Source organism: Drosophila montana, unplaced genomic scaffold (genome assembly GCF_035044405.1).
Source record: "Drosophila montana isolate Dmon_TW-CO22-7 unplaced genomic scaffold, ASM3504440v1 contig_1096_1, whole genome shotgun sequence".
NCBI classification, from domain to species: domain Eukaryota; kingdom Metazoa; phylum Arthropoda; class Insecta; order Diptera; family Drosophilidae; genus Drosophila; species Drosophila montana.
Genome location: NW_026996086.1, coordinates 2,475 through 26,581, shown reverse-complemented (window position 1 = coordinate 26,581; position 24,107 = coordinate 2,475). Strand labels below are relative to the sequence as shown.

Below are 24,107 nucleotides of genomic sequence, written 5' to 3'. Positions count from 1 at the left end.
TTTTAGCGCTATAAATCGATACACGTATGCGAAAGTACGCTGTAACTTGGCAAATGTGTTGTTGAATTTACAAGATGCCGATAGGTTCGTCTTCGTTGATAGTACCAGCACTTTCCGGCGTCGTTCTGGAAGCTCAAAGGGATAGGCGACGTTTTGAGGCCAAGTCGAGCTAGCGGCCTGTATGAATGGGTGTCCATTATGCCATAGCTGTGAGTCTAAAAGTTCCAAAGGTGTGCATCCACGTGATAAAATGTCCGCAGGGTTCAGCTGAGAGGGTACATGCCCTTTGTCCGCTCCTGTATTTGTGATACCCTGTTGGATACAAAGATGTTAAACTTTGAAGGTGATTCACGAATCCATGCAAGCGCTAATGTTGAGTCGGTCCAGCAATGATATCTGCATTCGAACTGAATGCACTTGGCAATGTGTCCTATGAGCTCTGATAATAAAAATGCAGCTGCCAGCTCAAGCTTTGGGATTGTCAGCGTCTTTAATGGGGTGACCCTTGATTTAGAGCATCGCAAATGTGATGAAAATACCCCTTGCATTTCGGATCTGACAAATACGCAAGCACCATAAGCGGCTGTGCTGGCGTCGCAAAATCCATGCAGCTCATACGTAGCTAGCGGCATCAATACAAAACGGGAGAATTTCAAGCTGCTGACAAATGAGAGTTGCGATATGAGTTTGATCCATTCGAAGTGCAGCGACTGCGACAGGCATTCGTCCCAATTGACCCTTTCCTTCCACAGTGCTTGGAGAAATACCTTTAACCTGGTAACGATGGGCGCGATCAATCCGAGCGGATCGTAAAATCTCGCTATCATTGATAATATGCTCCGCTCTGTGACTGATCCTTCGGGTACGATCTCCGCAAAGTTGAAAAGCAGGCTATCAGAGCTAGGGCTCCAAGCTAAACCAAGCGCCTTTGCAATGTTGGTGCTATCCTTGAACTCCATTAGCTTCTCACAATCGGATTCGCTTTCTCCTTTTAATGCATCAGGCTCGTTTGAGCACCACTTTCTGATTGGAAAGTGACCTTTAGCCAGTAGCAGTTTTACTTTCTGTCGGATCTAAATGGCTTCTTCTATAGAGTCCCTTCCAGAAATTAAATCTTCTACGTAGAAGTCGTGACAAACTATCTTTGCAGCTAGTGGAAAGGTAGGCTCTTCGTCCTGGGCCAGCTGCTGCATCGCTCGAATTGCTAGAAACGCAGCGGGTTTAGTTCCATACGTTACTGTATCCAGGGTGTACGTCCTTATGCTTTCATTTTGGTGATCACGCCATAAGATGCATTGCAGAAATTGATCTGGATGCGTTATTCGGACACAGCGGTACATCTTACAGATGTCACCGCACATGGCAACCTTTAAAAAACGAAACTGAATTAGAATGTTGAATAATTTGGGTTGAATTGCTGGGCCTGTATGCAAAAGATCATTCAGAGATGCGCCTGATGCGGATTTGGCTGATCCATCAAAAACGACGGGCAATTTGGTGGTTGAGCTATCTGGCTTTTCTACGCAGTGGTGGGGTAAATAGAATTGTGGGACAAGCTGCTGCTTGGAAGCCAAAGACATGTGGCCCAAGTCGATGTATTCGCACATGAATGCAGAGTAGCTCTCCTTCAGCTGGTGATTTTTGTCCAATTTGTTTTCGAGCGACTTGAAACGTCGTAGAGCACGTTGATATGAGTCTCCTAGCGTGTCGAAGCTGAGCTTTGCTGGAAGCCTAACTGAATACTGCCCTGACTTTAGTGGCGTGTAGCCTTGGAGAAATAGCTGCTCACATAGTGCGTCTTCATCAGAGAGCGCAGGGGTTGTACCGCAGCAATTGTCGTCTTCCCAGAATCGTTTTACAATATCCGACAGTGGATCCTCCCATGGATTAGGTTCCTTGTAAAGGGCTGAAAGGGATGTGCGTTTGTTGTGTACGCGAGAGAGTCCGCCAGACGCAATCCATCCGAGCTTGGTCTTTTGGAGCGTTGGTAGGTTATCCGCCATTCGATTCGGCCGATGCAAATGAGAAATAGTCCGGCACCAAGTGATAAATCTATTCTTTGAGATTTGAAACACGTTGGATCCGCGAGTGAGATGTTTTTGGGGATATTCCACCCAGAGATGTCTAACCCAAAGTGGGGCTGATAATCCGTTATACTGCGAGTAACGACTGCTGAAAATGATGTGCTGAAGCTCCTATCACGTGACTGCGCTGATATGTCAGTGGACATGTTAGAAGATAGGGTTGAATCGCCTATACCAGATATTGATACGGCAGCATGATGAGTTTTGAGTTGGAGCTGCTTTACTAGACGAGCAGTGATAAAGTTGAGTTGAGATCCAGAATCCAGTAATGCACGGCAGGGTATGAATACACCTGAGTGGCTCTTGGCATATAAGATGGCGGTTGGAAGCACCACATAGTCGTGGCTTCAGGTGCGAATTCAAGAGCAGTGCTGACGAGAGATGAAGATGGTGGATTACTTGAAGACGATGCGTGAGGCTGGATCGTGCCTGCAAGCTTGGTGTACACAGGGCAGATGATTGAGTTGTGATGGGGCTCATGTGCAGCAACGAATGATGTTTTTGTTGACAATGCCTGCAGTGACCTGAGCGACATTGCTGCAAGCCATGGCCTTTGCGCAATCAGTTTAGGCAAAGATGCAATCGCTTGGCCTCCTTGTGGCGCAAACTTGGGGACAGATTCAAAAACAACGGGCATTTAACAAGAAAATGCTCTTTTGAGTCGCAAAAATTACAATTTTGCTGGTAATTGTTAGATGAGGATGCAATGAATGTGTTACGATTCAATTTTTGTACATTTCTGGTAACCTGGTGGCTAGGCGTAGGTTCCGTAGCGCCTTTCATGTTTTCCATCATGCGGCATCTCTTCTCTAAGAACGCCGACATATCCTTCAACCTGGGTAGCTTATCCGTTGCAAGCGCCTCCTGCCACTTTTCCTGGGTGTGGTGATCGAGCTTGTGCGATATTGTGTGTATGAATAATCCGTCAGCCAGCTCCTCAGTTGTTGACATGGTGCTAAGCGCCCGAAGATGCGAGTTAATTTTGTCACTCAACTCACGCAACGCCTCTGCTGATCCCCTTTCAACACCTGGCAGCCCGACTATAGCCCGCACGTGGCCCTGAAAATGTAGCAACTTATTATCAAAACGCTTTATGAGTAACTCCAACGCCTTGTCATAATTCACGTCGACAGGCTCTAACGATTTGATAGTGTTGAGAGCAGCACCATCCAAGCACGCACGTAAATGTTGTAATTTCTCAATCTTATTCAGGTCCTCATTGCTGCCAATGACAGTCTTGTACATGGCGTAAAAATCCGGCCAATCCTCGTAGGAGCCGCTGAACCTGGGCAGCTGCAATTCCGGTAGGCGAGACTTACGGTTGAACAAGTGACCAAATGTGTGCGTACTTTCAGCAAAGCGTGGGATAGTTGTTGAATTGGCGTCAGTCATACGTCCCTTAGTGACTACATCCATTTGACGAGCGAGAGTGGATTTGATCTTCCAGTAAACCTTCTCGAAGTCTGAGCGTGCGTCCGTTGAAAGCTCGAGCAAATCTAATTTTTCTAGCCTTGACTGGCTAGTTTCAAACTTGGCCTTCATGCTCTCCGCAGATTCTATACGCACCATCAGATCGGCCTCGTCAAAGCTGATCATCTCACCAGCGCTGAAGAATTCGTTCATTGCTAATAGTTGGCGTTGAACAGAAGCGCATTTGGCTTTGCAAAAGTCTTTTTCACTTGTCGAATTTTCCATTCTGTTGTTGGCGAGGTAATGTTCGGTTGGTACGTTTTGTTGAGTGCTCACTGTACTCCGGCCTGTCACCAAAATTCACTTATGGAGAAGAGCTTTGCCCTTGACCACTGCGAATGTCACAGAGTGAGCAGTGCGAGAATGCGATTACCGTTTTATGCGTGCAGCGGCTTGTGTATGTGTATGTATCGAGATCAATTGTAGCGGCACTTGCATTCACATACATATGTATGTATGTAAGTATGTAGGTATCTGCTCGACGGCTTCTTTTCTAAGCAAACGGTTGTGCTTGGCACTGATATGCACCAAACAGCTTGGTTATAATAGCCGATCTGCTAAATAACGCGATAAGATCGTTAGAGAGAAGCGCACACTCGAGCCGGTGTGCGAAATATGTACATACATATGTACATATGTCTGTACTTGAGTTTAGTGCCTATGCTGCAGCAGCAAAAGAGCGATGAACAACGAAAGTAAGATTTGCGGCAAGACGAGAAGCAAGAAAGAAAATCACGTCGGGGTCACTAATGTTTTGAGGAGATGCTAGTTTGCACCCCACTTCGGCCCCTTTTATATTTTATAAATTTTAATAAAAATCAAAGGAGCCTTTAAACTGCTTGTAATGCGTGATTTACTTCTTTGAACTTGGTGAGTAAGTGAAGTGGTGAGCAATTTACAATGGTATTTTATGGTGGTTTAAAAATAATAGTACGTGACTTCAATATTGTGACTTGAGAAGTAAAGATATATTGTAATTCAGATATAATATTATTCAGAAAGCGTTCTGCTGCGAACAACTTTGTTTACTGAAAAATTTATTGGGTAAATCTTGAGGGCTGGCCGTTGGACCGCATGATTGCATATGTGCGAGGTGAACATTTTCTGACTTAGCAAAACACACGCAAGCGTACTAGTATTTCTATATACAATAGCTGTGCTTTTTCGTTCTTGCCCGGTCACATTGCGACACATTTTACAAATCAATTTTTTACCCATTTCCAGCCTATACCAGCGTATACCGGATATTTTACTCAGTTGGGGGGAAGTTGCAATCCGAAAACTTCATACAACCGTTGACATGCATTTTCCACACAGGAGGCGTGGGTTTTGAGAAACAAAAATTAAGCTTTATTTTATTGATTATTGTGCTTGCGGTTATATATCCTAAGCCCATGGTTGCGCTATCTAGATTTTTCAGTTGCTGTAGGCGAGTCCGAGTTGGTACACGCACGTTGTAGCAAAGCGATAATAAAATTATAATTTTGATATTTAAATAATGCAGGTGGCCGATGTGTACCAAGTTCACGAAGCGAACGAACTAACTTGCTCGCTATATATAATCTATATATTATTAATTAAAATGAATAGCGAAGTGGATGAAATCAAGTCATTTTCTGTCTCGGACTGTCCTTTAATGAGTGAACGCGTCGATGTCAGAACCTATAATAGCTAGAGGCCTTAAATTTAACGCAAGTACTCCGGGGCAGTACGAGATGCAAATCGTCGATAGCTTGCTCCACTCCAAAAGTTGGAATCAACAGATTTTGCCATTTTAATTGTGTTGAGAATCAGAAAACCGAAAAATAAACATTCGTTTATTTGACTTTTGATCAAAATTTTCCTCCCAAATAAAGTCAATTATTCAAAAAACTAATCAAGTATATTTTCACACAGATCTTTGAAAATGAGTTTGAAGCCGATCTGTTGCAAACAAAAATATCGTATAATTTACACCGAATTTCCACAGTTGTGGGTGGAATTTTCCAAATCGCTAAATAAGGAATTAATTAAATTCTTATGTAAAGCTTTGAAAATAAAATTGATGCTAATCGAACAAAACTTAAAACTCCCCACTAACAAATTTTCCCCGCATCGATCATCCTCAAGAGCGGTGGATCTTGCGAAAATTGCGGTGGATCTGCTATAAAAAAAGCAGCACAGAAAACAATACAATCGTAATTGCGATGCTGTTGATAGAATTCAAAGCAGACGCGCATGAATGTGTGTGTGTACATGTATACAGAAATTCTTGGAATTTGCGTTATCTGCTGCTAACACGTGTGCACATAACTTTTGTGTTTCTCAACCGACCAGTACATCTTATTGTAGAATAGAATATACAATAGTTGTGTATTCTCAATTGTATTATCAATTGCATTAATTGTGGCTTAAATTGATCGGCAATACAAGTTGGCTAATTAACTTGATTTGCGGTGGTAGCGGGGAGGTGGCGATAGGTATAAAATGAAAGATACTTGATATATATATACTATTCTTGAAGCTACATGTCAAGTTTGGTGACTCTAGCTCGTATTATTTGCCAAAATTGCTCAAAAAGCAGGATTTCGATATCAATTTTTATCGATTACTTGAACACGGGGCAAGTTATTAAATACCGGAAACAAACTCGATCTGCGCGGAGACTAGGAGGACGTACAGCTAAAATTTCAAGCCTCTAGCTCTTATAGGTTCTGAGATCCTTGCGTTCATACATACGGACGGACGGACAGACAGGCGGACATGGCTAGATCGACTCGGCTATTGATGCTGATCAAGAATATATATACTTTATGGGGTCGGAGATGCTTCCTTCTGCCTGTTACATACATTTGCACAAATACATTATACCCTGTTTACCCATTTTTAATGGGTTCAGGGTATAATGATTACAGGAGAGACTTGTCGCTGCTAATATGACAAGAGCAACGATTATCCGTGCTCTGTAGAAAAATTAAGAGCGACTGTTATTAACGTGTGTGTGTGGCAAAACGTTGCCGCACTCTGCAAGCTTACATTTGTGGTATGCTTAGATATTTAATTTATTGTAATTTGAACTATTCCAGCATGATCGTTCCAAAGGAAGATATAGTGTCTCGATGTTTAGCGGACATTGTTTATATCTTGATAAGCAAAATAGTTTTTCATACTAGAACGTACTTTTCGACTGATGGCAGTGGCTGCTTTATGATTTAGTGGTCCGATCCAGCCGCCTCCGACATATGTACTGCGTGCTACAGAAAGATGGACAAAGGGGAAAAGGGGACAGAGGGCATACAAAGTTTCATGACGATAGCTTGAAAACTGAGAGACTGGTTCGCATAGAAACATGCAGACAGATATGGCTATATAAACACGGCTTTTGATACTCATCAAGAATATATATATACTTTGCTAGCGGGTATTGCCCGGCCTCGTCCGTGGGGTCTTTTTGTGTTAAAAATTTTAGATACGATAGCTTTCCCTAAGTACACGCCCGTGGAAAATTTAAATCTACCCATCTTGATCTCCACTTCTTATTTAAAAAAATGTTTTATGTGCATCGAATAAAAAACAAAGTGTTGGAATCTTCCGTTTAAACCTATGTAAGTCTTGCGATAAGAATCATGAAGATGAAGACAATACTTTCGTTTATTAAATCGTTGACCCGCATTTGCCACCCAAGAACGTATCAAATAAATTTTCTCAAAGATATTTGAAAATGAGCTTAAAACCTATCGGACGGTGGAATTTCCCAAATTGCTGAAACACGTATCCATTAAGTTATAGTGTACAGCTTTGAAACAAAGTTTGATGCCAATCGTATTAAACTTAAAACTTCGCCCAAAAATCTTTGAGTCCCGCTTTCCACAGAGAAAGCTAGGATTCTGCGAAAAGTGTGAAATACGTCTCAAATGATTTTTCGTATAGATATTTGGAATTAAATTTGAGCACGAAACGTCACACCCATTTCCGGATTGTAAGCCAAAAAAATTTCGAACAAACGTGTTTCGTGATTTTTACTCAGATGCGGGTGGAATTTCCCGAAACCCTGTCTTAACGTTCACCTTCATCACATCACAGTGAAAATTTTAGCTTTTTGGCTCTTACGGTTTCCGCTGTGCTTTGGTCAGTCAGTCAGTCATTGGGTCGGAGATGCTTCCTTCTGCCTGTTACATACATTTGCACAAATCCTTTATACCCTCTTTACCCATTTTTAGTGGGTTCAGGGTATAATAAAATGCCAACACTTTGTTTGGACCGAGTGAAATGAAAACATTATCAGCAACAAATAACGAAAATAATTAAAACCAAAACGCTTGGTGTTGAGTGAGTGAAATAAAAGACATTAGCAACAACAAATAGCATTAGCAAAAAAAAATTGCAAGCACACAGTGTTGAGCCAGTCGAATTAAAACACAGAACAACAACTTCAATGGCAGCTGAAGGGATAGTTCCAATTAAAGACGAAAACACCTGCCACTCACAACACCGTCGCATCGTCGCACCGACTCACTGTTAGCGATATGAAATTTGTGTAAGTGGAGCGTTTATACGGTCACCCCCAGTTTGCATTAACAACAAGTAAGAGGTTCTGGTCGGGAGGTCCCGACTAGGTAATACGCTGAACCCTCTTCTTCCAACAGGCGATAGCTAAAAAAGGAAAGAGACTTGACATATATATACTATTCTTGAAGCTACATATCAAGTTTGGTGACTCTAGCTCATATTATTTGCCGAAATTATTGAATATCGGAAACAAACTCGATCTGCGCGGGGACTAGGAGGACCTACAGCTAAAATTTCAAGTCACTAGCTCTTATAGGTTCTGATATCCTTGCGTTCATACATACGGACGGACGGACAGACGGACAGGCGGACGGACGGACGGACAGACAGACGGACGGACAGACAGACGGACATGGCTAGATCGACTCGGCTATTGATGCTGATCAAGAATATATATACTTTATGGGGTCGGAGATGCTTCCTTCTGCCTGTTATACCCTGTTTACTCATTTTTAATGGGTTCAGGGTATAAAAACGTTTGATATGAACTTGAACTCAAAACTGCAGCCATCAAATCCTAAACCCGAATTTCCACCAAGGAAGTATGGAAATTTTAGAAATGAGTAACACATCGATGATTTTATCAAAGATTTAAAATAAAAAGAAAATAATTTAAGCTGATTTCGAATTTAGCAATTCAAATTTTTACGAGCAACACAACCGAACTCAAACCAGAAATGATTGCCAAGCTCTTCGAGTGTAATAATTCCGACGACTATTGTGAAGACTTACAACGATGCTAAATTGAAGCTGAGGCGGATAGATGTTTTCTACACTTCACGATTTTAAATCTAGGATCTCGAGTTCGGGCGTGAGTTGTCTTGTGAGGTACTTTGGGATTAGTTAACCGGTCGTCTATCTGCTTTGTATAAGTTAACGCCCGCTAATCCCGCTCTAGCTAACGCCGAGTAATGGTAAAAGTAGTTTCGTTAAAATTGAATAATAAGACAAAAATTATTCAACACATCTCGAGAAAACTATTTCGAACTCAGTGATTATGTTTTTATGAGACCCGCTCCAGCCAACGCGAGTATTGAAACTTATTTGAAAAAAACAACAACAGTTAAAAAAAACTTTGTTCAACAAAAAGACATTGCAAGAAATTGCGCAAAAATAAACACAAAAAAATTCAACACAACAACAACACATCATCGCCGCAGCGTTCGTACACCACTCCGCACGACTCCGCCGCTACTCCACCGCCATCGACTCCGCACCAAGGCTACTTTAGAAAAAATGAAATTCATGTAAGTGAGCTGTTCAAATGTCTATCACTCTGTGAAAAAAAAAAAAACAAAGCATAATAAATAAAGAAAATAAACTTACTGAATTGATCAAGGTAAAATTTTTAAAAAAAAATATTTGTCTTGATAATTGAATAGTAACCCATACAATTTAACGTAGCAATTCATGTGGAGAAACAATAGTTCTATAAAACATTCAGATAGCGAAGACGAGATTATAAGCTCTTATAGGGAAAATAAAAGTTCCAACAACATGACTTCGCAACAAGACGTAATCAAGGCCATGGAGGCAGAAATTCAATTAGCATTGCAGGAGCAGGCTAAGAATTTACAAAGGGTGTTTGATGAAAAAATGGAAAATATGATTAGTAGTTTCCGTAGTGAATTAAATTCTTTAAAAACAGAGTTTAATAAAAAGAAAGAAATTGTTGAATATCAGAGGATTAAAATCGTTCCAGGAATAGAGTGCGATCAGTCCCTTGATCTGGTTAAAACCTTGCCTGAATTTTCTGGCAAAATAGATGAATACGTTGCCTGGCGAGAAGCAGCAACATTAGCCTACGAAGTATTTGAACCTTTTGATGGGAGTTCAAGACATTTCTATGCAATTGGTATTATAAGAAATAAGATCAAAGGCCCAGCAAGCGCAACCTTATCATCATTTAATACGGTTTTGAATTTCATGGCTATTATAGCCAGACTCGTCTTTACCTACGCAGATAAGACGCCAATACGCGTTATCTTACAAAAACTTGGTACCCTTAGACAGGGTGAACGAGAATTGTTAGAGTATTATGATGAGGTTGAAAAAACTTTGACTCTCCTCCCTAACAAAAACTTAATGACACATGACCCTGCAGCAGCAGCGGTCTTGAATGAGCAATTTAGAAAAGACGCTCTACATTCCTTTGTAGCTGGCCTTAAGAAGTCTCTTAAAACGGTAATATTTTCTGCCCAACCAGAAGACTTACCGTCAGCCTTGTCTTTGGCACAAGAAGCTGAAGTTTCCAACGAATATTCACAATTCGCTGCAAGCTTTTCCAAAACCAGTGAGGAAAGAAACCAAAAACCAACAGGACAACGCCAGCACCCGCGTTATCAAAACAACGATAACAATAATGGTCAAGGAAAAAATTTCCAAAATAAGACTCAAGGTAATAAGAAGGCCAATGGGCAAACGAATCCCCAGTCAAATCAACAGGGAAATTCACAGTCCAATTCTAGAAAAAAAACGGTTCCAGGGTAAAGACCAGCAGTCACGAGCCCCTGAACCAATGGAAATTGACCCGTCTACATCGCGTTTTCGGCAACAAACTAATTTCAACAGAAAAACAGACTCAACCCAGAGCCGACAAAATGTAAATTTTTCAGCTCAAGAACAGTGCACTGGTGATAACGATTACCAGTCTCACGGTGAGGAAAATGTTGAAGCATTCGAAGACAACGTACCTCATGATTCCTGTAATTTTTTAGGTATAAGTCCTTTCTCCCGTACGTCGAACTAGATGTAGGAGGAGGATTGGTTCTTAAGCTACTAATTGATACCGGGGAATCTAAGAACTATATCAAACCCTTGTCCGCTTTACAAAACGTCACACCAGTTGAAAAGCCTTTTCAGGTTAATTCTATCCATGGGGGCACAAAAATTTTACAAAAATGTCCGATTAAATTGTTCAATGAAACATCCTTTCTCTTCATTTTACCATCTTTAAAAGATTTCGACGGTATAGTGGGACTTGACTTACTTATGCAAGTCGATGCAAAACTTGACTTTAACAACGGTTTCATTAGGTTTAAAGGCGGCACGCAGCCGCTCAATTTTAAAACTTGCCCCCAAGTAAATTTTACTCAAGTCAATGATTCAGATGTACCTACATCTATGAAAGAATCTTTTGACATTATGATAAAACGCAGATCAAATGCGTTTGCTGACCCAAATGAGTCCCTACCTTATAATATAAACACTGTGGCCACCATCCGAACAAACGATGAGGCGCTGTACTCAAAATTATACCCATACCCTATGGGTGTGGCTGATTTTGTCAATTCAGAAGTTAAACAACTTCTCGACAATGGCATCATCCGGCCATCAAGATCGCCTTCAACAACCCCATCTGGGTTGTCGACAAAAAAGGTGTTGATGAGCTCGGTCACAAGAAAAAAAGAATGGTCATCGACTTCAGGAAACTGAATGAAAAAACGGTGAGCGATAAATACCCTATACCTAATATTTCAGCAATATTAGCAAACATGGGTGAGGCCCAGTACTTCACAACACTGGACCTCAAGTCAGGCTTTCACCAGATAGAACTGGCAGAAAGAGATAGGGAAAAAACCGCATTTTCCGTAAACAATGGAAAGTACGAGTTTTGTAGGCTCCCTTTCGGTCTGAAAAATGCACCGAGCATATTTCAGAGGGCTATTGATGACGTCCTCCGAGACGAAATTGGGAAAACTTGTCATGTCTACGTTGATGATGTGATAATTTTTTTCTACAAACAAAGAGGACCATGTTAAACACATCAATTGGGTTTTAAAAAGCCTTGAAGATGCAAACATGAGGGTGTCTCAGGAAAAGTCCAAATTCTTCAAAAAGAGCGTGGAATATCTGGGATTCACCGTGTCCAGAGGTGGAATTCAAACTTCACCTGAAAAAGTGCAAGCTATAAAAAGCTTCCAAATCCCGAAAACACTATTTGGCCTTAGATCATTCTTAGGATTAGCCAATTATTATAGGTGTTTTATCAAGGGATTCGCCGATATCGCCAGACCCCTAACGGACGTCTTAAAGGGGGAGAATGGCAAAATAAGTGCTAACCAGTCGAGGAAAGTAGTTATCGAACTCACACAGAAACAAATTGAAGCGTTCTGTAAATTGAGGGATATACTGGCCTCTGAAGATGTCGTTTTGAGATATCCAGACTTTAAAAAGCCATTTGACTTGACAACAGATGCCTCAGGGTACGGCATTGGAGCAGTGCTATCCCAAGAAGGTCGTCCCATAACCCTCATTTCACGAGCATTACGGGACAATGAGCAAAATCTTGCGACAAATGAGCGAGAACTCTTGGCCATTGTATGGGCTCTGAAAAACCTTAAGAATTATCTATATGGCGTGAGGAACCTTAATATCTTTACAGACCATCAGCCTCTAACATATGCTGTGTCAGATAAAAACCCTAATGCTAAGATAAAACGCTGGAAAGCTTTTATCGATGAACACAATGCAAATATTATTTACAAACCTGGCAAAGAAAACTATGTAGCCGACGCATTGTCACGTCAAAACATGAATGCCCTCGACTCTGACTCGCAATGCTCAAATATCGCTACAATTCATAGCGAAGAATCCCTGACCTACACAATTGAGACCACCGATAAACCAGTAAACTGTTTCAGGAATCAGATTATTATTGAAGAATCTCATTCCCCTTTTGTCAGAACTATCATACTCTTTCAAAACAAAACACGGCATATTGTAGGGGTCTCAGATAGGAGCAGTCTTTTGCAAACACTACCGGATGTAGTAAATGCAGGTGTTGTCAATGGAATCCATTGCGAGCTGCCAATCCTTGCTTTTATACAACACAATTTGATTGAACTATTTCCATCAACGACATTCCGATACTGTAAGTATGTGGTGACAGACATCCCAGACAAGACAGAACAAAGAAAAATAGTAACAGTAGAACATAACAGAGCTCACCGAGCAGCGCAGGAGAATGTCAAGCAAATAATGCGCGACTATTTTTTCCCAAACATTTCTAAGCTGGCAACAGAAATTGTTGCAAATTGTAGAATTTGTTCAATGGCTAAGTACGATCGACACCCAAAAAAACAAATGTTAGGTGAAACACCCATTCCTACCTACACGGGAGAACGTCTGCACATTGATGCATTTTCGACAAACCAGAAATTTTTTTTAACATGCGTTGATAAATTTTCTAAATTTGCTGTGACACAGCCAATTGGGTCAAGAGCAATCATAGACATCAAAAACCCAATCTTACAACTCATAAATTTTTTTCCCAACATTAATACCATATATTGCGACAATGAAAGATCCCTAAACTCTGAGACAGTGAAATCCATCTTGTGTAAATACGCCTCCCTTACACAGCGTCTCAAACGGCCAAGTCGAACGGTTTCATAGCACTTTGGCAGAAATTGCACGGTGTATGAAACTTGACAAGCACATAAGCGACACCGTTGACCTGATCCTGCTTTCAACGATTGAATACAATAAAACTATTCATTCAGTGACGGCAATGAAACCAGTCGATGTTATCTGCTTAAGCAGCACAGAAACAGGAATACAGATAAGGGACAGACTTATAAAAGCACAATCTAAGAAAATGTCACAGGAAAATAAAAACAGGGAAAACAAAGAATATCTAGTAGGAGATAAGGTTTGGATAAAATCAAATAGGCGCTTGGGTAATAAATTAACCCCACTATGTGTAGAAGGCATAGTAGAAGCGGACCTAGGATCAACGGTTTTAATAAAAGGGAGGGTGGTCCACAAGGACAATCTTAGAAAATAAAAAATAAATTCTTTTTATTCATTCTTTCAATTTAGTCTAACATCAACACTGGTAGTACTTCTAATGATTACCCTTACGACCGCGACAGTTAAACTGACAAACTACACACTTTCGGACTACATACCGGTAACTGACGTGGACGTAACTATTTGGGACGAGTACGGCTACCTAGGACACACAACGAACGTGACTTCATACGAGACATACGCAGACGAAACCAGACAGACGATAGACTTATTCAAACAGGACCACATTCGAAACGTACTACTCACTGACCTCGGACACATCGACACACTAATTATGACACTCAAGGTAAATCACAGAAATCCTCGCAGCATCAATCTCTTGGGGACAGCACTTAAAGTTATAGCAGGAACCCCAGACTTCGACGACTGGGAACAGGTCAAGTTTAGACAGACGCAAATAACGGATTCGCAAAACTTACAGATCGAATTAAATAATAAATTTCAAACAAGACTCAATCAATTAACGGAAATAGTTAACTCAATTAGCAAGACAGAAGAAATAGACTTAGATCATTTATACGAAACAATTTTGGCAAAAAATAGGATGATTATATCAGACTTGCAAAATTTAATTCTCGCAGTAACACTTTCCAAAATAAACTGGATCAGTCCGGTAATGCTTGATAACGTCGATGTTAAGGAGAGGACATTTAAACATTTCACTAACATTAGTATAAGCGATGTATTAGAGGTTGCTACCATTAAGGCTTTTCAAACCTTAATATCTTTACAGACCATCAGCCTCTAACATATGCTGTGTCAGATAAAAACCCTAATGCTAAGATAAAACGCTGGAAAGCTTTTATCGATGAACACAATGCAAATATTATTTACAAACCTGGCAAAGAAAACTATGTAGCCGACGCATTGTCACGTCAAAACATGAATGCCCTCGACTCTGACTCGCAATGCTCAGATATCGCTACAATTCATAGCGAAGAATCCCTGACCTACACAATTGAGACCACCGATAAACCAGTAAACTGTTTCAGGAATCAGATTATTATTGAAGAATCTCATTCCCCTTTTGTCAGAACTATCATACTCTTTCAAAACAAAACACGGCATATTGTAGGGGTCTCAGATAGGAGCAGTCTTTTGCAAACACTACCGGATGTAGTAAATGCAGGTGTCGTCAATGGAATCCATTGCGAGCTGCCAATCCTTGCTTTTATACAACACAATTTGATTGAACTATTTCCATCAACGACATTCCGATACTGTAAGTATGTGGTGACAGACATCCCAGACAAGACAGAACAAAGAGAAATAGTAACAGTAGAACATAACAGAGCTCACCGAGCAGCGCAGGAGAATGTCAAGCAAATAATGCGCGACTATTTTTTCCCAAACATGTCTAAGCTGGCAACAGAAATTGTTGCAAATTGTAGAATTTGTTCAATGGCTAAGTACGATCGACACCCAAAAAAACAAATGTTAGGTGAAACACCCATTCCTACCTACACGGGAGAACGTCTGCACATTGATGCATTTTCGACAAACCAGAAATTTTTTTTAACATGCGTTGATAAATTTTCTAAATTTGCTGTGACACAGCCAATTGGGTCAAGAGCAATCATAGACATCAACAACCCAATCTTACAACTCATAAATTTTTTTCCCAACATTAATACCATATATTGCGACAATGAAAGATCCCTAAACTCTGAGACAGTGAAATCCATCTTGTGTAAATTCGATATCCAAATCGTAAATACGCCTCCCTTACACAGCGTCTCAAACGGCCAAGTCGAACGGTTTCATAGCACTTTGGCAGAAATTGCACGGTGTATGAAACTTGACAAGCACATAAGCGACACCGTTGACCTGATCCTGCTTTCAACGATTGAATACAATAAAACTATTCATTCAGTGACGGCAATGAAACCAGTCGATGTTATCTGCTTAAGCAGCACAGAAACAGGAATACAGATAAGGGACAGACTTATAAAAGCACAATCTAAGAAAATGTCACAGGAAAATAAAAACAGGGAAAACAAAGAATATCTAGTAGGAGATAAGGTTTGGATAAAATCAAATAGGCGCTTGGGTAATAAATTAACCCCACTATGTGTAGAAGGCATAGTAGAAGCGGACCTAGGATCAACGGTTTTAATAAAAGGGAGGGTGGTCCACAAGGACAATCTTAGAAAATAAAAAATAAATTCTTTTTATTCATTCTTTCAATTTAGTCTAACATCAACACTGGTAGTACTTCTAATGATTACCCTTACGACCGCGACAGTTAAACTGACAAACTACACACTTTCGGACTACATACCGGTAACTGACGTGGACGTAACTATTTGGGACGAGTACGGCTACCTAGGACACACAACGAACGTGACTTCATACGAGACATACGCAGACGAAACCAGACAGACGATAGACTTATTCAAACAGGACCACATTCGAAACGTACTACTCACTGACCTCGGACACATCGACACACTAATTATGACACTCAAGGTAAATCACAGAAATCCTCGCAGCATCAATCTCTTGGGGACAGCACTTAAAGTTATAGCAGGAACCCCAGACTTCGACGACTGGGAACAGGTCAAGTTTAGACAGACGCAAATAACGGATTCGCAAAACTTACAGATCGAATTAAATAATAAATTTCAAACAAGACTCAATCAATTAACGGAAATAGTTAACTCAATTAGCAAGACAGAAGAAATAGACTTAGATTATTTATACGAAACAATTTTGGCAAAAAATAGGATGATTATATCAGACTTGCAAAATTTAATTCTCGCAGTAACACTTTCCAAAATAAACTGGATCAGTCCGGTAATGCTTGATAACGTCGATGTTAAGGAGAGGACATTTAAACATTTCACTAACATTAGTATAAGCGATGTATTAGAGGTTGCTACCATTAAGGCTTTTCAAACCTTAATATCTTTACAGACCATCAGCCTCTAACATATGCTGTGTCAGATAAAAACCCTAATTCTAAGATAAAACGCTGGAAAGCTTTTATCGATAAGCACAGTGCAAATATTATTTACAAACCTGGCAAAGAAAACTATGTAGCCGACGCATTGTCACGTCAAAACGTGAATGCCCTCGACTCTGACTCGCAATGCTCAGATATCGCTACAATTCATAGCGAAGAATCCCTGACCTACACAATTGAGACCACCGATAAACCAGTAAACTGTTTCAGGAATCAGATTATTATTGAAGAATCTCATTCCCCTTTTGTCAGAACTATCATACTCTTTCAAAACAAAACACGGCATATTGTAGGGGTCTCAGATAGGAGCAGTCTTTTGCAAACACTACAGGATGTTGTAAATGCAGGTGTCGTCAATGGAATCCATTGCGAGCTGCCAATCCTTGCTTTTATACAACACAATTTGATTGAACTATTTCCATCAACGACATTCCGATACTGTAAGTATGTGGTGACAGACATCCCAGACAAGACAGAACAAAGAGAAATAGTAACAGTAGAACATAACAGAGCTCACCGAGCAGCGCAGGAGAATGTCAAGCAAATAATGCGCGACTATTTTTTCCCAAACATGTCTAAACTGGCAACAGAAATTGTTGCAAATTGTAGAATTTGTTCAATGGCTAAGTACGATCGACACCCAAAAAAACAAATGTTAGGTGAAACACCCATTCCTACCTACACGGGAGAACGTCTGCACATTGATGTATTTTCGACAGACCAGAAATTTTTTTTAACATGCGTTGATAAATTTTCTAAATTTGCTGTGACACAGCCAATTTGCTCAAGAGCAATCATAGACATCAAAAACCCAATCTTACAACTCATAAATTTTTTTCCCAACATTAATACCATATATTGCGACAATGAAAGATCCCTAAACTCTGAGACAGTGAAATCCATCTTGTGTAAATTCGATATCCAAATCGTAAATACGCCTCCCTTACACAGCGTCTCAAACGGCCAAGTCGAACGGTTTCATAGCACTTTGGCAGAAATTGCACGGTGTATGAAACTTGACAAGCACATAAGCGACACCGTTGACCTGATCCTGCTTTCAACGATTGAATACAATAAAACTATTCATTCAGTGACGGCAATGAAACCAGTCGATGTTATCTGCTCAAGCAGCATCAAAACAGGAATACAGATAAGGGACAGACTTATAAAAGCACAATCTAAGAAAATGTCACAGGAAAATAAAAACAGGGAAAACAAAGAATTCTTAGGAGATAAGGTTTGGGTAAAATCAAATAGCGCTTGGGTAATAATTCTAAAGGTAGAAGGCTGTAGAAGCAGACCTAGGATCAACGGTTTTAATAAAAGGGAGGGTGGTCCACAAGGACAATCTTAGAAAACAAAAAATAAATTCTTTTTCATTCTTTCAATTTAGTCTAACATCAACACTGGTAGTACTTCTAATGATGACCTTACGACCGCGACAGTTAAACTGACAAACTACACACTTTCGGAGTCATACCGGTAACTGACGGGGACGTAACTATTTGGGACGAGTACGGCTACCTAGGACACACAACGAACGTGACTTCGTACGAGACATACGCAGACGAAACCAGACAGACGATAGACTTATTCAAACAGGACCACATTCGAAACGTACTACTCACTGACCTCGGACACATCGACACACTAATTATGACACTCAAGGTAAATCACAGAAATCCTCGCAGCATCAATCTCTTGGGGACAGCACTTAAAGTTATAGCAGGAACCCCAGACTTCGACGACTGGGAACAGGTCAAGTTTAGACAGACGCAAATAATGGATTCACAAAACGTACAGATCGAATACAAATAAATTTCAAACAAGACTCAATCAATTAACAGAAATAGTTAACTCAATTAGCAAGACAGAAGAAATAGACTTAGATCATTTATACGAAACAATTTTGGCAAAAAATAGGATGATTATATCAGACTTGCAAAATTTAATTCTCGCAGTAACACTTTCCAAAATAAACTTGATCAGTCCGGTAATGCTTGATAACGTCGATGTTAAGGAGATGACATTTAAACATTTCACTAACATTAGTATAAGCGATGTATTAGAGGTTGCTACCATTAAGGCTTTTCAAAATAACGACATTTTGTATTTTCTTATTAAATATCCTATACCTAAGTTAGTATGTAAAAAAATAAATGTTCTTCCGGTTCAACGATCTGGTAAAATTCTGGACTTCGAGGAGAGTACATCGTAGCGGATTGCGGTACAGACATCTTCGCTGTAGGCGAGTGCAATGCGGCAATCGGCACCACATTCTGCAAAAACTTAAAAGCACCCAGCTGTGCCCAGCAATTGATAGCTGGAACACTCGCGCAATGTAGTACTCGCCCCGGCCACCTAGATGAGTTAATGGTGATAGACGATGGTGCTATCGTAATTAACGAAGCATCCGTAAACATCTCAGGATACTCAGGCTCATCGTCATTCATCTCTGGAACTTACCTGGTCAACTTCGATGACGAAATTGTAATTAACAACACACGATACGTCAACAACTATGGTGTCTTCAGAAGGAAGCCTGTGGTTTCAGCGGTCACTCAAATCAACGTGACTAAACATCGGGAACACCTGAGCTTACCTCTTCTACATGAGATGAGTACGATAAACCTGCAACGCATCCGCCAACTAAAATCTGCGTTGACTTACGGACCCATATGGAGTGGAGGAGTCACACTAACGGTTGTCTTCTGTTTCTTGGTACTAGTGCAAAGGATTCGCCAGCGCGGCAAGCTACAACAACGGAACGCCATTATCGAGAAACTACAAGCAGGCACTAGGAAGACCGAGGACGTCCTTCACTTGGCCGAGGGAGGAGTTAACGCCAGCTAAACCAAAATAGGCTGACCGGATGCGTGTGCGACAAAGTTGCCCGCTCAGCAGTCTGCAATTTAAACATGCGCAACGAAGTTGCGATCCCCAGCAATGCAATATGATCCGTACGCCAAGCGGCCACTGGAATGTGTCACGAGGCGCATGGTCAGCATTCTGCCAACATCGCTGCCGGGAGTCCGTAGCTTAAGTTATGTTTATAATTGCATGCTTGAATCAGTTTTATAAGAAACCCTCGAATGGTCAAAGCTGACCCGCGAACAATAAAATATAAAGAAACAATCTTCGTTATTATAAATTATATATAAGATCACTATATATGATTGTTTAATTGTCTTTCGGAAAGAACTTATCCAAAGTATAATTTAACACTATGGCAAGAGTATTATCTGAATATTTAAAAAACTACTCTGAAAATATTACCTCTCAGTTCCAGGGAATGAAAGAGCATAATGTTAACGGACCATTGGTCGTTTTGTAGACATCCATGTCTCTTGGTCTCGTGGATGCTGTCTTATCAAAAACTAACTTTATTTGGAGCATCATGATAGTAAACCTTATATCAGCGCATCCTGCAGTAGTTTAACAATTATCATCGTTCATCTCTTCTCTCAGAATTCGCCTGAACGCTAATCAAGATCTTTTAGGCAGCCGATCAGCACATATACAATACAAACGCTTACAATAAAATCGATCATATCGGATAGAGATCCGCAGGGCCTTTACTAATTATATTGTTATTATATTGCTAGTGTTACTTCAGTTAAACCTTTTCCAATAATAAATCAATTGTTAGTACAGCGGTGTTGAACAAGACGAAAACAATTAATACGATTGGTTGATGATGTCTTGAGTTCAAATGTTGGTTTTGTCCTTTTATCAATTAAATATCAATTAAGATTGCTTAGCCCGAGATGGACGTCCGTTCTGAAATTACATCAGTGTGTCAAACGACATTTCGGTCACTATTACTGTTTTGATTTTTTTTTGATTTGATTGACTGCATGATAATACACCCTTTAACCGATTTTTATGCCTGAACCTACTAAAAAGGAGAGTGTTCCAGCTAGAATCTTCCACGAGCGTGAAAAATAATTATTCGGACAATCTTGCTTCCCAGTGAAATCGCACATTAGCTCCGTTTCAACTTTTTTACTCAACAGGGCAGATTAATAATTAATTAATACTATATATTAACTTGGAAGCTCCTTCGAAAAATATCTATTGTCTACTCCAGTGGCAAGAGACAGATTCTATGGAAATTTATGGACATGTAGTTCTGACGCTCTACCTATTTACCATTCTTCAGGCGGTGCGTTGTACGCTACTTGCAGCTATCGTCCATTTTCGACGTCACTGCATCAAGTTGAGGTACTTAGTTTTCTAGCAGCGACAAAATATTTTTTTTTTTGTTGGGTTTTGCCCGGCCTCGTCCGGCAGGTGTTGGCACTCAAGACCGACACGATCTCAGTGAATAAGTGCATTTACGACAATATGATCTTAAGGCATTAAAATAAGGTGCATTGTGTAAATTATTGCATCAGCTTTTAACAATCGTTCACTTATGTGGATAATAGAAATGCCTTGGTCTTCTTGAATGAAGGGATTCAAGCATTCAATGTTTCTAGACTTAAAAGTTTTTTTATCTCTCAACCTAATAAATTTCTTACGCACTTTTAAATTAGCCATTTCGTCTGCAGTAAAGTCAGACTGAGGATGCCCTGTAATGTCCTAGTGTTTTCTAGATTTCTAGTTTAACGATACCTACATTGCATATGCTACAGCGTTGGCTATCGCCGCTAATTAAAATATATAAGGCATAGCGCAGTGAAAGTTCTTTAGCCTAAGCCATGAAATTGATAGTGACGACAGTGTCTTATTGCGTTTGCAATTATAAATTAGCAGAAACACGAACATAGACCCCCAACAGGTGTGTTCGATCATATACGTAGCTGAGAAACGATTTTTTGCAACAAATTAGTGAGTTGAAACTTTAACTTAAATTCTCTCAAAATCTAACGCAACGAGCCTCTAGACGCTGTAAAGTGTCTTTCACAGTTCCTCGGCACACAGGAAACGTGTCGCCAAGCTGCGTACAGAATTGTGGCTTAAATTGATTATCGTATTATTTGCCAAAATTGCTCAAAAAGCAAGATTTCGATATCGATTTTTATCGATTACTTGAACACGGGGCAAGTTATCGAATACCGGAAACAAACTCGATCTGCACGGAGACTAGCAGGACGTACAGCTAAAATTTTAAGCCTCTAGCTCTTATAGGTTCTGAGATCCTTGCGTTCATACATACGGACGGACGGACAGACAGGCGGACATGGCTAGATCGACTCGGCTATTGATGCTGATCAAGAATATATATACTTTATGGGGTCGGAGATGCTTCCTTCTGCCTGTTACATACATTTGCACAAATACATTATACCCTGTTTACCCATTTTTAATGGGTTCAGGGTATAATGATTACATGAGAGACTTGTCGCTGCTAATATGACAAGAGCAACGATTATCCGTGCTCTGTAGAAAAATTAAGAGCGACTGTTATTAACGTGTGTGTGTGGCAAAACGTTGCCGCACTCTGCAAGCTTACATTTGTGGTATGCTTAGATATTTAATTTATTGTAATTTGAACTATTCCAGCATGATCGTTCCAAAGGAAGATATAGTGTCTCGATGTTTAGCGGACATTGTTTATATCTTGATAAGCAAAATAGTTTTTCATACTAGAACGTACTTTTCGACTGATGGCAGTGGCTGCTTTATGATTTAGTGGTCCGATCCAGCCGCCTCCGACATATGTACTGCGTGCTACAGAAAGATGGACAAAGGGGAAAAGGGGACAGAGGGCATACAAAGTTTCATGACGATAGCTTGAAAACTGAGAGACTGGTTCGCATAGAAACATGCAGACAGATATGGCTATATAAACACGGCTTTTGATACTCATCAAGAATCTCTATATATAAAACTGTTTGTCCTGACTGACTGACTGACTGACTGACTGACTGACTGACTGACTGACTGACTGACTGACTGATTGGTGATCAACGCACAGCCCAAACCGTAAGAGCTAGGAAGCTGAAATTTTCACTGTAGCTACCTTATGTGATGTAGGTGCACGTTAAGACGGGGTTTCGGGAAATTCCACCCGCAAGTGTGGAAAAATCGCGAAAAACGTTTGTATGTAACTTTTTTGTTTACCATCCAATCGGCCTCAAACTTTTTTTCAAAGATCTTTGTTCAAATTCATTTGAGGGGTGTTTCACACTTTTTGAAAAATCCGTTCCTCCTTGGAGGAAATGGAGGTCAAAGATTTGGTGGGTGACGTTTCGCGCTCAAATTCGTTTCCAAAGATCTATAAGAAAAATCATTTGAGACGTGTTTCACACTTTTCGCAGAATCCAAACTTTTTCGCGTGGAATGCGACTCAAAGATTTTTTGTGCGAAGTTTTAAATTGTGTCCGATTTGCTTCAAACTTATTTTCAAGGCTCTACATAAGAACTTAATAAATACGTATTTCAGCGATTTGGGAAATTCCACCCGCAACAGTGGTAAATTGGCGAAAAACGGTTGTATGAAAGATTTTTGTTTACCATCCGATCGGCCCCAAACTCATTTTCAAAGATCTATGTTCAAATTCATTTGAGGGGTGTTTCACACTTTTTGAAAAATCCATCCCTCCTTGGTGCAAATGGGGGTCGAAGATTTGGTGAATGACGTTTTGTGTTCAAATTTATTTCCAAAAGATCTATAAGAATAATTGTTTGAGACGTGTTTCACATTTTTCTCAAAATCAAAATCTGCCTTTCAAAGATTTTTTTGGTGAATTTTAAGTTTTGTCCGATTTGCATAAAAGTTGTTTGATTCCCGTCCAATCGGTTTCAAAATAATTTTCAAAGCTTTTTGAAAACATTGATTTTATAACATACGTGCCACGGGCAAGGCCGGGTTATACCCGCTAGTATATATATACTTTGCTAGCGGGTATTGCCCGGCCTCGTCCGTGGGGTCTTTTTGTGTTAAAAATTTTAGATACTACCTTTCCCCTAAGTACACGCCCGTGGAAAATTTAAATCTACCCATCTTGATCTCCACTTCTTATTTAAAAAAATGTTTTATGTGCATCGAATAAAAAACAAAGTGTTGGAATCTACCGTTTAAACCTATGAAAGTCTTGCGTTAAGAATCTTGAAGATGAAGACAATACTTTCGTTTATTAAATCGTTGACCCGCATTTGCCACCCAAGAACGTATCAAATAAATTTTCTCAAAGATATTTGAAAATGAGCTTAAAACCTATCGGACGGTGGAATTTCCCAAATTGCTGAAACACGTATCCATTAAGTTATAGTGTAGA

The 24,107-nt window shown here is 40.1% G+C and overlaps 1 protein-coding gene across 1 annotated transcript; it reads right to left on the bottom strand.

The window, feature by feature from the left end:
* Positions 1 to 3,124: 3,124 nt before the first annotated feature.
* On the bottom strand, positions 3,125 to 3,707 carry LOC135440932 (uncharacterized). The gene is made up of 2 exons (XM_064700350.1): positions 3,226 to 3,707; positions 3,125 to 3,143 (listed from the first exon to the last, which is right to left on the bottom strand). The coding sequence occupies exons 1-2, from the start codon at positions 3,705 to 3,707 to the stop codon at positions 3,125 to 3,127; spliced, it is 501 nt and encodes a 166-aa protein (XP_064556420.1).
* Between the last annotated feature and the right edge of the window lie 20,400 nt (positions 3,708 to 24,107).